Source organism: Gadus chalcogrammus, chromosome 15 (genome assembly GCF_026213295.1).
Source record: "Gadus chalcogrammus isolate NIFS_2021 chromosome 15, NIFS_Gcha_1.0, whole genome shotgun sequence".
In the NCBI taxonomy this organism is placed as follows: Eukaryota; Metazoa; Chordata; class Actinopteri; order Gadiformes; family Gadidae; genus Gadus; species Gadus chalcogrammus.
In genome coordinates, this window is record NC_079426.1 from 12,985,015 (window position 1) to 12,997,499 (window position 12,485).

The 12,485-nt window shown below is 43.5% G+C and overlaps 1 protein-coding gene across 1 annotated transcript; it reads left to right on the forward strand.

The window, feature by feature from the left end:
* The first annotated feature begins 3,899 nt into the window (after positions 1 to 3,899).
* LOC130405191 (inactive pancreatic lipase-related protein 1-like) lies at positions 3,900 to 12,485 on the forward strand. The gene is made up of 13 exons (XM_056610215.1): positions 3,900 to 3,966; positions 4,070 to 4,124; positions 4,412 to 4,563; positions 5,139 to 5,261; positions 5,380 to 5,514; positions 6,525 to 6,633; positions 6,870 to 6,992; positions 7,436 to 7,552; positions 8,827 to 8,945; positions 10,400 to 10,529; positions 11,151 to 11,265; positions 11,617 to 11,781; positions 12,267 to 12,485. The coding sequence occupies exons 2-13, from the start codon at positions 4,070 to 4,072 to the stop codon at positions 12,334 to 12,336; spliced, it is 1,413 nt and encodes a 470-aa protein (XP_056466190.1). The 5' UTR covers positions 3,900 to 3,966; the 3' UTR covers positions 12,337 to 12,485.

Here is a 12,485-nt window from a genome sequence, read left to right on the forward strand (position 1 = left end):
TCAGTCGCACTCTACACCATGTGGAATACTGATGCCAACACCCAATGGCGAGGATTCATGTTTTATTAAAACGAGCAGATTTCTCATTTAATATTCAATCTCTTCGAGTAAGACTTATTATCAGTGACTTGACCCAACGCATTTGCTAATTACAAATAATTCCTGGTTATATTTTCGGGGAACATATAGCATCTATTAGCACTTCATTATTCATCTTGGATATGATAAATCACTGCCACGACGAGGGATTTTCTAATAAATATAATTGAGACTCGAGCAGAAAGCGACTTCATGGCAATTAGTGTTCGAATACAAACAGAATTATTTTAGTTTATAAGCAGACTTTTTCATATTTGTTCCCGATTGAGGATTAGAGGAAATTATAGTTATCTGTGTGGCTTGTAAAAATTATTAACAAGACTGAATTACTTTTTGGGATTGGCTAGTTCTTTGTCTGTTGTTTGCGTTAATAATTTAAAATAGAATAAATAAAATGTTAACTTATGAATCTTTTCTTTTTTTTAAAGAAAGAAAAAAGTTAAATGTAGGCTACTCGATTCACTTCATGTTTATCGTACGGTGGTAAAAACAGAAAGTATGTGTTCAATAATAATGAGCTCTATGTAACCTGTGCTTACATTAGGCCTACATGAAGGTTTTAAAGACACAGAACCGCAGGTGCGACGATGGGCTCGTCATAGGCTACACGGTGGACCCGTTTAGGCCTAAAGGCACTAGCCTATAGGCGTCAAGGTATATTTTTTGATTTTTTTAGGCTTGACTATAAATATATATGTATAGCCTATAGGCTACATTAGGCTATATGAAAGGATTATGATTAATAAAAAATATATTTAATCCCAAAAAGATTTTACGCATATATATTTATAGAATAGAAGACACACACACATATAGTAGGCCTATAGTAGTATAAAACATATATAGTATAAAACATATATAGTATAAAACAAACCCATAGGTTAAACATAGATATGTTTTTCTTTTCTTTTTTTAAGAATTATACCCTTTCATTCTCGCGGCAGGGTGGATAAGCAGGGGGACCCCCACCACATAATAAAGAAACACTATGAGGTCCAGCGGGTCCTTCTCCCTCGGGCTGCTCGGACCACACATGCGCGCTTATCCCCCGCAAGCTGCACGCTTGCACGCACGACCCTTATTTCCTCGGCCTCACTCCAACAACACTGTAACAGGGGGGTATTTGAGGAAAATACTATGTTCGGGTAACGTTTAAAAATATAACCGCTGCTAGTGTAGGCAATACGATATAGCCTACTTAACGTGGAACAAAATAGCCGTCACGTCTCCTATTGTTTTATCGGCTTAATAGGAGTTGAGTTGTCCTCCGCTCTGACCCCTATCCACCTCCTCCTCCTCCTCCTCCTCCCCTCGGCCCCAGATGCGGAGCCCGAAGGCCCGCGCAGCCTCTCCAACTGTAGTCCAATATATTAGGAGGATTAACATTCCGGCGGTAAGCCGCCACAGCGCAGACCCAATGTCGTCTCTTTTTTTGGTGTATTTATTTCCTTATCGTGGCTCAAATCTGGTTCGCACTGTCCACGGCGTAATTTCCCTTTCGTCTTTCGGTTCTACAAACCCACCGCGTTGTTCCTTCACACGCACGCACCCCATGCGTAAAATGGGAATAGAAAACATAACGTGTGAGTAATGTGAGTAAAAAAGATGCAGGCCAAAGAGTTGAACTCGTCCAAGGTGAGCCATTGTTGAGTGTTTGAAGCACATTTTCTTGTCTCCTTGTATCAAGTTTCCATGGTCGATGCACGCGCATCATTGTGCGTAAACCTCAACTCTTAACTTATAACAAATTATTTCGGAAATCATACATTTACACAAATCATGCATGGAACTCCGTCCATCGATAAATAATCAGCAAAGAAAGCGAGAAAGCGAGAGAGCGAGAGCGAGAGCGAGAGAGAGAGCGAGAGAGAGAGAGAGAGAGAGAGAGAGAGAGAGAGAGAGAGAGAGAGAGAGAGAGAGAGAGAGAGAGAAATAAGCCCTGATCCTCTTTTTAGAAAACTCCCTCCCAGCCAGACACCTATAATGGACCAGTATTTATCAAGCGGCCCGGGAGAGGAGTGTGCACCTAGGGCTGTTTTCGCATGGGATTAGCCGGGGTCCAGAGCCCGATGCTCTCACTGGATCATCTGGTAGAGATTAGTCTCTGGCTGTTTACCCAGCTCCCGCGGTCCACTCATTGATCTGAAATTAAACTTCTCCCCACAAGTCCATGTGGGTCAATGTTTTGAGGCTTATCAGGTAGACGCTCCGTTAAATATTTTATATTTTCTCTGCGACTGTGTATTTAACATCTTTTGTTCCGTGTGGAGGCGTTCATGCGCAGAGAACTAGATTATAAGACATCCCAATATTGTTGTTTCGGGACACCACCAACTAGACGCGTATGCATTAAGCCTACGAACTGGATTTTCCTTATCAAAAAGATAAAGCCCTTAAATCGTGACTCCATATGAATGGAGGCAATTAAAGGTAGAGCGATTCACTGAGGGAAGAGCGAAAGAGGAACGGCATTGCTTGCTGTCTGACGCCATCTGTTGGACTCAACACAAAATAAACATTTTGCAGCATCGTGTCTGGACTCCTTCATGGGCGGCCCAGGTCGGCGACACAATAGACCAACAACACACCCAAACACCTTGGTCAAGCGCCGCATGAGAGTCTATACTGAATCTAAAACAAACGTACACATTTTGTCCACTATACTGGCCCCCGCCCCTATAAATGAACTGATTGTAGCCTACCTTTATGAAACCGCAGTAGGCCTAGCCCTACTGAAATGTTATTGAAAATGTTCACCTGCCACCTGCCGAATAAGGGAGGAGGGTGGAAATAAAGTTGCGATTTCTTTATCTGCTTGGTTTAAGGTGAGACAGAAAGCTAAGTGCTTGTTGGCTCGTATTCTCCAGTGCAAATGCATCAATAAACTCGGCGGTAAAGTAGGTTAAACGGACAGCTCGCACTTGCGGTTTGAGTTGCGTTCCTGTCCCAGCAAAACTACAACTATAGGCTACTAAGCTTCTATAACTTTCAATGTGCAACATTTTCGCTTAAGCCTTCTACCAGCATCTAAATACGACACATTGGAAGGTTAATTAAGTTGTATTTGTTGGCATCTTAATCCATGCATTGAGACATGTTAAATTAAACAAACCAAAAAAGTGCGTTATCAATTGGTTATTATTCCTTGCAGCATGTGAAGCTCGAGGCTAGGTGGTTGGGATGTAGCATGTTGTTCGAGGTGTTATTGCTCAATATAAAAATATTTATTAAATACATATTTGTACATATTTTATAAAGCATGAGTGTGCGTTTCTTTAATCACTAAAGTGCAAAGAAAATAATGTCAGGTCAAATGTATGATCAGTTCTCTCATCCACCATAGAGTCTGGTGCACCAGAAAGGTTTTATTCCCTTGATACACCCACACTGTACAGGACCCTGATAATGGATAGATACACACAGGTGCCTATGATTGTTCCACCTTTTGCCATTTTTGAAACATCCTTTGATTCAGATCAAAGCATGAGACAAACAAGATTTTCCAACGAATAAAACGCTTCAAACCTTGGGGACAACAGGCCGTACATACTGTAGGCCTACATGAACAAACTTGCACATAAAGGCTTTTTAAAAAAACGTGTTAATCAAATACCTCCACCGCAAACAAGTGATAAGTGAAAAGACAACAGGACATATACTGTACATTTAGTGTACATAAGGGCCTTTTTTGAAACACATGTAGGCCTAACTAATCAAATATCTCCACCGCAAACAATTAATGAGTGACGTGTCCTTGACACCAACACAGCTGTGGGTTTCCCATTCTCGTTTGGGGAGGAAAACACCTGGTTGCTCTATAAAAAGGTCCCCTGCTTATATTCAGAGTGTTGGATCTATTGCTCAGAGGTAAGTACTAGATATGGGTTCATCTTAATTACGGGATTTGGTGTCGATAATTCCTGTCTTTGTTTTATAATGACATGTTTCCCATGGACCTTTTATTCACCAGATGACGCAGATTTGGGTTCTTGGTGCGGTCCTCTGCCTGTTTGGCTCAGCATATGGCAAGTTATCTCAATATTTCTTATAGTTCTAATATTGTGTTGTGTCCTGTATAACATGAATAAGCAGATGAACATACTAGGCAGGTAACAAAACTACACAGGACTTCATCAACAAATGAAATGCTAATTAAAATAATTGTCTGTAAATCACAAATGAACAATTTCTCAAATGATGTAGTCCTAAGAATTATATTGTTGAAAATATATGCACATTTGAAAAAACCGAAATGCATCCAATTGTCGAAGTAGGCCTACCATCCTGATCAACTCGTGGTTGTTGTCCACAGCTGATGAGGTTTGTTACGATGGCTTGGGCTGCTTTAGCGACTTGCCGCCATGGGGGGGCACCAAAGAGCGCCCCCTCGCCAAACTGCCCTGGGTGCCGGGCATGATCGAAACGCGCTTCCTCCTCTTCACCCCGAAGAACAAGTACTACCACGTGAGCAGAGGGGCGGTCGATCTTTAGCGTAGGGATGGAGGTTTCCGTTGATTCGTTAGTTGATTCGGATTCCACGTCACAGATTCAAATCAAAATCACAAAAAACAGATGCAAGTTTTATACTTCCATTTCGCCATTTCGTCTTTGGTACAATAAATATATTTTCCCAAGGAATACAACACAGATCGGTATAGATAGGCTTTAAAACTAAATAAATGACTTACAAACGAGATTATAGACTCTTTTGTTTAGAGTCAATTCCACCGCCAGAGTCGCCTCAGATTCTGATATTTATTTTTAAACGATTGACAGATTGATTTGGAGTCACACCTTTTTTGTCTTATTTCCTAGGCTATGAATTATTTTCTTTAGAATGCGATTTTATCCAATGCAACTTACAGTTGCAGTTCAGATACAAAGGCACTATTCACTTGATGACCTAACCCTGACCTGCTCTTAAAATGACATGGAGCCGTGTTCTGTAAGTCGCTTAGGATACAAATGGCTGTGTAATAACTCAATAGACTAAACAATAGCATTATAAACCAACTGAATCCTGGATTTAACCTCGGCAGGAGATCAAGGCAGACGCAAAAATAATGAAGGTCACCAACTACAACAAGCTCAAGGCAACACGCTTCATCATCCCAGGATACCTGGAGGCCAAGGACGAGGACTGGGCCCAGCATATGTGCAAGGTATGTAGAACCTCTGCTGGCAGGAGCAGCTACTAACACCTTCACACTTCCTTACACAGGCTTGGGCCTCACTGTGGTTCCTGAGGCTGTTCTAATACATGATGTGACCGTCTACCAGGACATGCTCAAGTGGGACAGTGTGAACTGCATTGCGATGGAGTGGAAGGCTGGCGTTAGAGCGCCGTACGCCCAGGCCGCAAACAACGCCAGGGTGGTGGCGGCCCAGGTGGCCCACATGATCAACTTCCTCATGGTGAGTCTGGTGTAGCGGAGATGCCCGGCAGGGTAGCACCTCACTCACAGTGCCCTATAGGGGACCCTCAAGCTTTTCCACTTTCCAGTATAGTCAAGCACGGCTATAGCACATACGTAAGTTGTGAGATTCAGCTGCAACATTCACTCTGTTCCCTGGCCAAGTTGGACCGTTGTCTTAACTGGTCTGATTTGTGGAACCAAGATCCCGGACCGATGTCGTCAAAGGCCCAACTTTTCCTAACACCCACTACACAGTCTGGGTCTGAGAACCGGTGGTACATTGGTGCCGTGATCAACCGATGTTTGGGGCCCGATTTCCCATTTGTTGCTCTGGTCAGATTATAGATTGTACTGTGTCGTTGAGTGTGTTAAACCTGATCAGGGCCACACAGATTCTAAATAAAAAAATGTATGATCCAATATCCTGTACTGTGCGGGGAACCCTGAGGTCAGCCGAGTAGGCCTACTTAGTGAGTGGATTGTTAGATGGGAAAGATAATAGCCAATTGGGAGCAACCCTGATTGGTAATCACTACAGAAGCCATGGCAGAAAAAGCAAAAATGTTGAGAATTTGGGAAACAGATTAGTGTACAGTCAATTATCACGCCGCCTCCTTGACTTCGTCCATAGTTTTTGAGAAGCTTATGCTTAAGGATTGTTTGCAAATGCAATCTTGCATTTGCGATTTCCAGGAGACTTGGTTTTGTGAATCAGGACTGTTCGGGAACGGAGTCGGTTAGTTTAAGGAAACCACACACCCTCATCTATAGTTAGGTGTGTGGTCTTCAATTTTTTCCAAATTTGAAAATGTGGGTAGTATCTTTCAGCAAGATTAAGGGAGGATAATGTAAAAAAAAATACAGGTAAATTCTAGTTGGTGTGTATAGGCTACACAAAGTATTACACATAGATTCATCTCCAACCTTAGGGTAAAAGTCAATATCAGAAGAAAGTGTCCTAGCATGCTTTGGTTAGATCTAATCTTTGTGCTTGGTGGCGTGACATAGGGCAACTACAAGCAGACGGCCGATAAGTTCCACATTATCGGACACAGCCTGGGCGCACACGCCGCTGGCGAGGTCGGCAGACTGGTCCCCAATCTCGCACGAATCACCGGTATGTCCCACAGCATGCCCGTCAAAAACTGCCCAAAAGGACAGACAGTTTGTGTGTTCTGAGCATGGAATTTGGATGTCAAAATCATCAATGCATTTTATGAAGTAGATATGTATGTTGTCCCCATTCAACATATTGGACAACCACCATTGTCCAATGAGCTACCTTCTAACAGTTACTAGCTGGATGAGATAGACTCCATTCAATCGTTCTCTGTCCCCTTACTGCATGGACAGGTTTGGATCCCGTGGAGCCATACTTCCAGGGAGCAAGCCGCGACGTGCGCCTGGATACTAGCGACGCCGCCTTCGTAGACGTGATTCACACTGATTCACTACCGTTCACTAAAAACAAGCTTGGTACGCAATTGGTCGGTTCACACTTTCTACATGCTTGCTACATGCCAGCCATACCGTGAAGGCACAATGATGAGTCGCCAAAAAAAGCTGATGGACATCAGCTTACCCTTATCTCTGAACACAAAGCCACATGATATGACTCTGCTATACTCTGGCTTTCAACCCTGTTTGTTTAATAATTACATGTAAGGCCAAAAACATAATTTAAAACATTAAAACCAGAGACATAAACCAAAGTGTAAAAACAACCAACATTTATTCTATCAATTTTGGGGTTTAGGAGGTAAATTAACACAATGAGAACTTGTCATTTGGAAATTCTGAGGATTTAATTTGAAACCTCGCTGATTGATGGTATTCACTTTAACAAATTATCTCATGAAAACGGTACCGCATGGCCTCATTGTTTCTCAACAAAATCCATTTGATCCTACCAACTGCAGGTCTAGGGATGTCTGGGAACATGGGCCATATTGACTTCTACCCCAATGGAGGGGAGCTAATGCCTGGCTGCAGCAAGAACAGCGGCAGCCCCAGCAATCTTGACGGCATCTGGGAAGGTGAGCTGGCCCAGGGAGATGGTTGGAACCGACAGAAAGATTCCCGAAAAGTTTGACCATTGAAATTTTTCAGATTTTGAGGCTGCAAATCCCGGACCAATGACAATCAATCAATGTGAAAGGTCCACGTTTTCCGAAGATCTTTTTTTAAGAAAGTGGGATTGACGATGCAGTCCAAGATTTGCACAACCCTCAACCCATTATTACCATTAACCCATTATCTTCTTCTATAAAAAAAAATACTGACTTGACCGTTCCCCTTTAAAACAATCTGATGCATCTGATAGAAGATAGACGCCATTTGGTGAGCGCTTTTATCCAATATCGCTTACAATACCGTGAGTTATAGCCTGTTATTCCTAGCATGGCTGACCCCCCTGGGGGAATAAATCCCCAGCAGGGTGAGGGGTGTGAGGGTTTTAATGCCCTGACCCACCAGTGAGGCTAGACAGGAACGTTGTCACCAGCCACAGATCTTCCAGTCCAGACCCAAGTTTTTCCCATTGGAGATATTCCAAAAGATGGAACAGTGGGTTCTGTTTGGAATGTACCGCAGAGGCGTCGCGGGGATCAAGTAGCATGAGGCTGTAGCTACAGAGGAGGGGGAGGAGGATGGTAATGGGGATTATGCACAGCTGAGTCCTCCATCTTTGATCTCCCAGATAAGGGGGGAGGGGGGGGGGAGCAAGTGTCGCATAGCTGAGGGTCCGCTGGTAGACCCTTGCTGGGAGAAAAAACAATGCTGTTATAATGTCATCTGTCTGTCTCCCTTTAGCACACTCTCTCCTCGTCACTCCTCCTCGCTTTAACACACACTCCCTCCCTCTCCTCCTAGCTTCAACACTCTCTCCTTACTCCTCCACCTACCATCCCCTCACATGCCCCCCTCCTCCTTGCTTCCACATCCTCCTGCTCCTCCTCCGCACTCCTTGTTCCTCTCTTTAACACAACACTCCTTCCTGCTCCTCCCCTCCTCACTCCTCCGCACGCGCACTCTTCTCCAACCCACACTCCCCCTGTCCTCCACCTCCTCACTCCTCCACCTCCTATTCTCTCCAACTCACAACTCCTTAAAATCCTCCACAACATGCTATGTTACCTAAATTGACTGATACTTAGAGTCTAATTTCAAGGAGGAAATCAGTCCTGAATGGCTGACAGAACAGTTAGCTAGTGTGCGGTCAGGCAACTATCCCTCCATCCACCCTAAACCTCTCCACCTCCCATTTTAATCCCAAACCTCACCTCCTGCCTCCTTCTCCTCCTCAATCCAGGCAACGTGAAATTTGACGGCTGTAACCACGCACGGGCTTACCAGTACTACAGCGAGAGCACAGTGAAGGCCCACGGCTTCGTGGCCTACCCCTGCCCCGACAAGGAAAGCTTCGCCGCTGTGAGTGTCTCACCGTGTGTTGGTGTTACTCTTATGTATTTCATTATTTAGTGAGCAAAGGAGTTTATCCAAAGCGATTAATTCAGGTTAATTCAGCCTGGTACAAACAAGTACATGTGAGATCCTGTTCATGTACAGGATTGGTCATATAAGGAACAAGTACCCATGCTTAGGGCTCTTGCTTAAGGATTCCAGTACAGTCTGCGGGGATAGGAGGATTGAACCCTGAGCTATTATTCTTCAGCACGTTTATATGTGTGAGTAAAGTACGTGTATGTGGGCAAGGACGGAACTATAGGGATGGCTGTGTGTGTGTGTGTGTGTGTGTGTGTGTGTGTGTGTGTGTGTGTGTGTCTGTGTGTGTGTGTGTGTGTGTGTGTGTGTGTGTGTGTGTGTGTGTGTGTGTGTGTGTGTGTGTGTGTGTGCACGTGTAGTTGTATTTTAATGTGCGTAGATAGAATATGCATGTTTATATTGGGGGGAGCGGGGGGCAGACAAGGCTCTCTGTCCCTTCGTAGGTCAGGCTGGTAGGGGTAGGGAATTGGGGGGGTTGTAGGAGAAATTGGCCCCGGCTCTGTGACCACAGTGGCCGCATGTATGAAGCAGGGGCCACCACCTGTCACCCAGGACACCGATATGGCTGTGAACCACTGATTTAGTCGTCCCAGTTTGCTCGCCCACGCCACCACGGCGACAACAAGCCGCGCCCCCCCCCGCCTGCAGCTGTCGCCGTTGGTAACGACAGTTCATCCTGCTCCGGGACCGGGGCCCAGGCAAACAGAGAGTGGAGCCTTCGCTAGAACCCATCAGGCCCTCTGGGCTCGCTCGGAGCCTGGTAAACATGAGGGGTCGTGTCTCTGACGCAGTCATGAACTGAATCAGGTCCCACACAGAGCAGAACTTTGAAATGTGAATAAAACATGAATTCCTTCATGTTTTCTTTATACAAGGTAACTGTAAGGCTTTACTTTATTAATAAAGTTCCAAAGACGTTTGGATCATAATGACGTAAAGCGGAACGCTTAAATAATGTACTTTAGGCATATTCCATCTACAAGATGGCCATTAATATAAAATGTTTTCTGAAAAAGTGAAAAGCCGCACTTTTGAATGGTGTAGATATTGTTGTTTGGTAAAGGTGCAGTGCATGTCTGGTGATAAAGGTCATATCTATTCAAATATGATCATGGCACACTCTGGAAATAAAATGCCATGATCATAGTTTAATAGATATGACTTCATAACCAGATGGTGTGCACAAATATATATTTCACAACACCATTGTAGAATGGCGTTATGTATTTTTGACCTTCATCTGATTCAGAATTTGTAGACAAAAAATGCAAACCAGCTCCAAAAAGTATTTTTTTGTAGGCCACGTCAATTAAGTTGTTCGGTACAAACTATATATATCGGAGGACGTCATTGTCTCCTCGGGTCTCTGTGTTCTGCAGGGAATGTGCTTCCCATGTACCGGGGCCTCCTGTCCCCTGATGGGTCAGTCAGCTATCAAGTTCAACCTGACCTCTGTCCCCACCGGGACCAAGTTCTTCCTCACCACAGGAAAAAAAGAGCCTTTTGGTCGTAAGTACCCATGCATGACTGTCATACCTAGTTACACAAAAAACAGCCATTTTTGTCCTAAGTACCAATGCATGAATGTAATACCAAGTTATCCAAAGTGACTCACGCTGAATATAATTACATGTTATTATGGAGCAAAGACTAAGATATATCTTTTGGTATTAAGTACTATTACAAAAAGTGTAATACTTTAGTAGTAACACAAAAAGGTTGTTGGCCACGTTCAAGGCAATGTGATCATTCTGAATTCTGAGTGCAGGGCAACATTTGTTACCAATTGGTGAAGGTAAGTATAGGAAGGAGTGATTTTTTTTAAGCAATTGGACCGAAGCCTTAATCATTCACTTCTGAATCAAAATGAAGGGCTCACTTCCTGGTGATTTGAATGAATATAGAACGAGATTGTCAACTGAGCCAGTCGATTGCAAGCATGGGGACAAGAACAAAACTCTTGAACAAAGCATATCGACATAAACAATGTCAACAATGAACAAAAGGTCTAATATTATCTTTTATTTCCTTCTTGCACCAACGTACCGAAACTAATACCTTGTATGGGAACCTACTGAAATCACACCACTTCTGATTCGGAAACCACCCATTTCTATCGTGTGTTTCCAGGGTACAGCTACAGAGCCAAGGTCCTGCTGGAAGGATCCGTCTGGCCCAACCCTGGCTTCATGTATATCTCCCTGAAGGGAGACCGCGAAGAGACAGAGTCTATCCAGCTCCATGTGTAAGACGCCCAACCAAACAACTAAAAGACAAAAAACTACAACCATGTTTGTACTCTATTCCAGATTGGTACAGATTAACATTTCTGAGCCTCTGTACATATGGCCATGGCGTCTACTGATAGAAATGTCTAAATATATTTAAATAATCAAAAGGTTAGATTTAACTGCCCTGAAACCTTCATGTACATTTGTGGTTATAGTTATTATTGTGCCACCTAATCCTGGTGCCACCGCCTCATAAAATATATCAAACATTTGTGTTGAGTTAATTTGAAAAATATAAAATAAATTTGAGCTACCTATAAAGACATTTGGTGTTCCTAAGTCTAACACTTAACCTCCACCCACAGGGGCATGCTGTCTCCAGGGTTCTATGAGTTGCTCATCAACACCGACAAGGATGTAGGCGAGATCAAGGAGATGACCTTCCAATGGAACAACCATATCTTTAACCCCATTAAGCCCACATACAGTGCCTCCAGAATCGAGCTGGTGCGCGGGAAGGACAATAAGACGTAAGCCAAGAATCATTCCCGTTTTCTTCATCTCTCACAGCGGGAAGTTCCGGAATCATTCCCAGTTTTATAGAACCTGATCCAGAATCAGGAAAGTTCCAGAGTCGTTTAAAGTATTTTAGAATCTTCCCATACGATTTTAGAATACTGCATGGTTCTAGGACTGTATTGACGGTCAAAGCGAGAGTTTAAAGGTTTCACCACTAGAGGGCACCATGAGACTAGGTGTGAACGACTGCTTAAACATGAAACTTGAAGCATCCGTTGCTATGGGGATTAGGGAGGATGTTGCCCTCAGGAGAGATCGCACAACCTTAGTTGTGAATTAAAAGTTAAAGTGCATACATTGAAACGCAAAGTCACGATCAAAGACAAATTAAATTAGCATTGTTTTATAAAGAGCAAGTGTCTTTTGCGAATGAAATACAAATTTTAACCCCCCCGTTACATTTTTCTCTCTCTCTCCCTCTCTCTCTCTGACACAGATACAACTTCTGTGGCGGGGATAGGGTGGGGGAAAAGGTCATCCAGTCCGTGCCGCCGTGCAAGACATAGTCTGCCGCTACAACCTTTACAATAAAACCATCTTTATGTTGAATATCTTTTCACACGTTTGCTCAAATATTCTGTGAGGGGAGAGGATTTTATGATGAAAGGAGAATAGAGGCAAAATGTAGGTCATCTAAATAGGATGTGGTGAATGA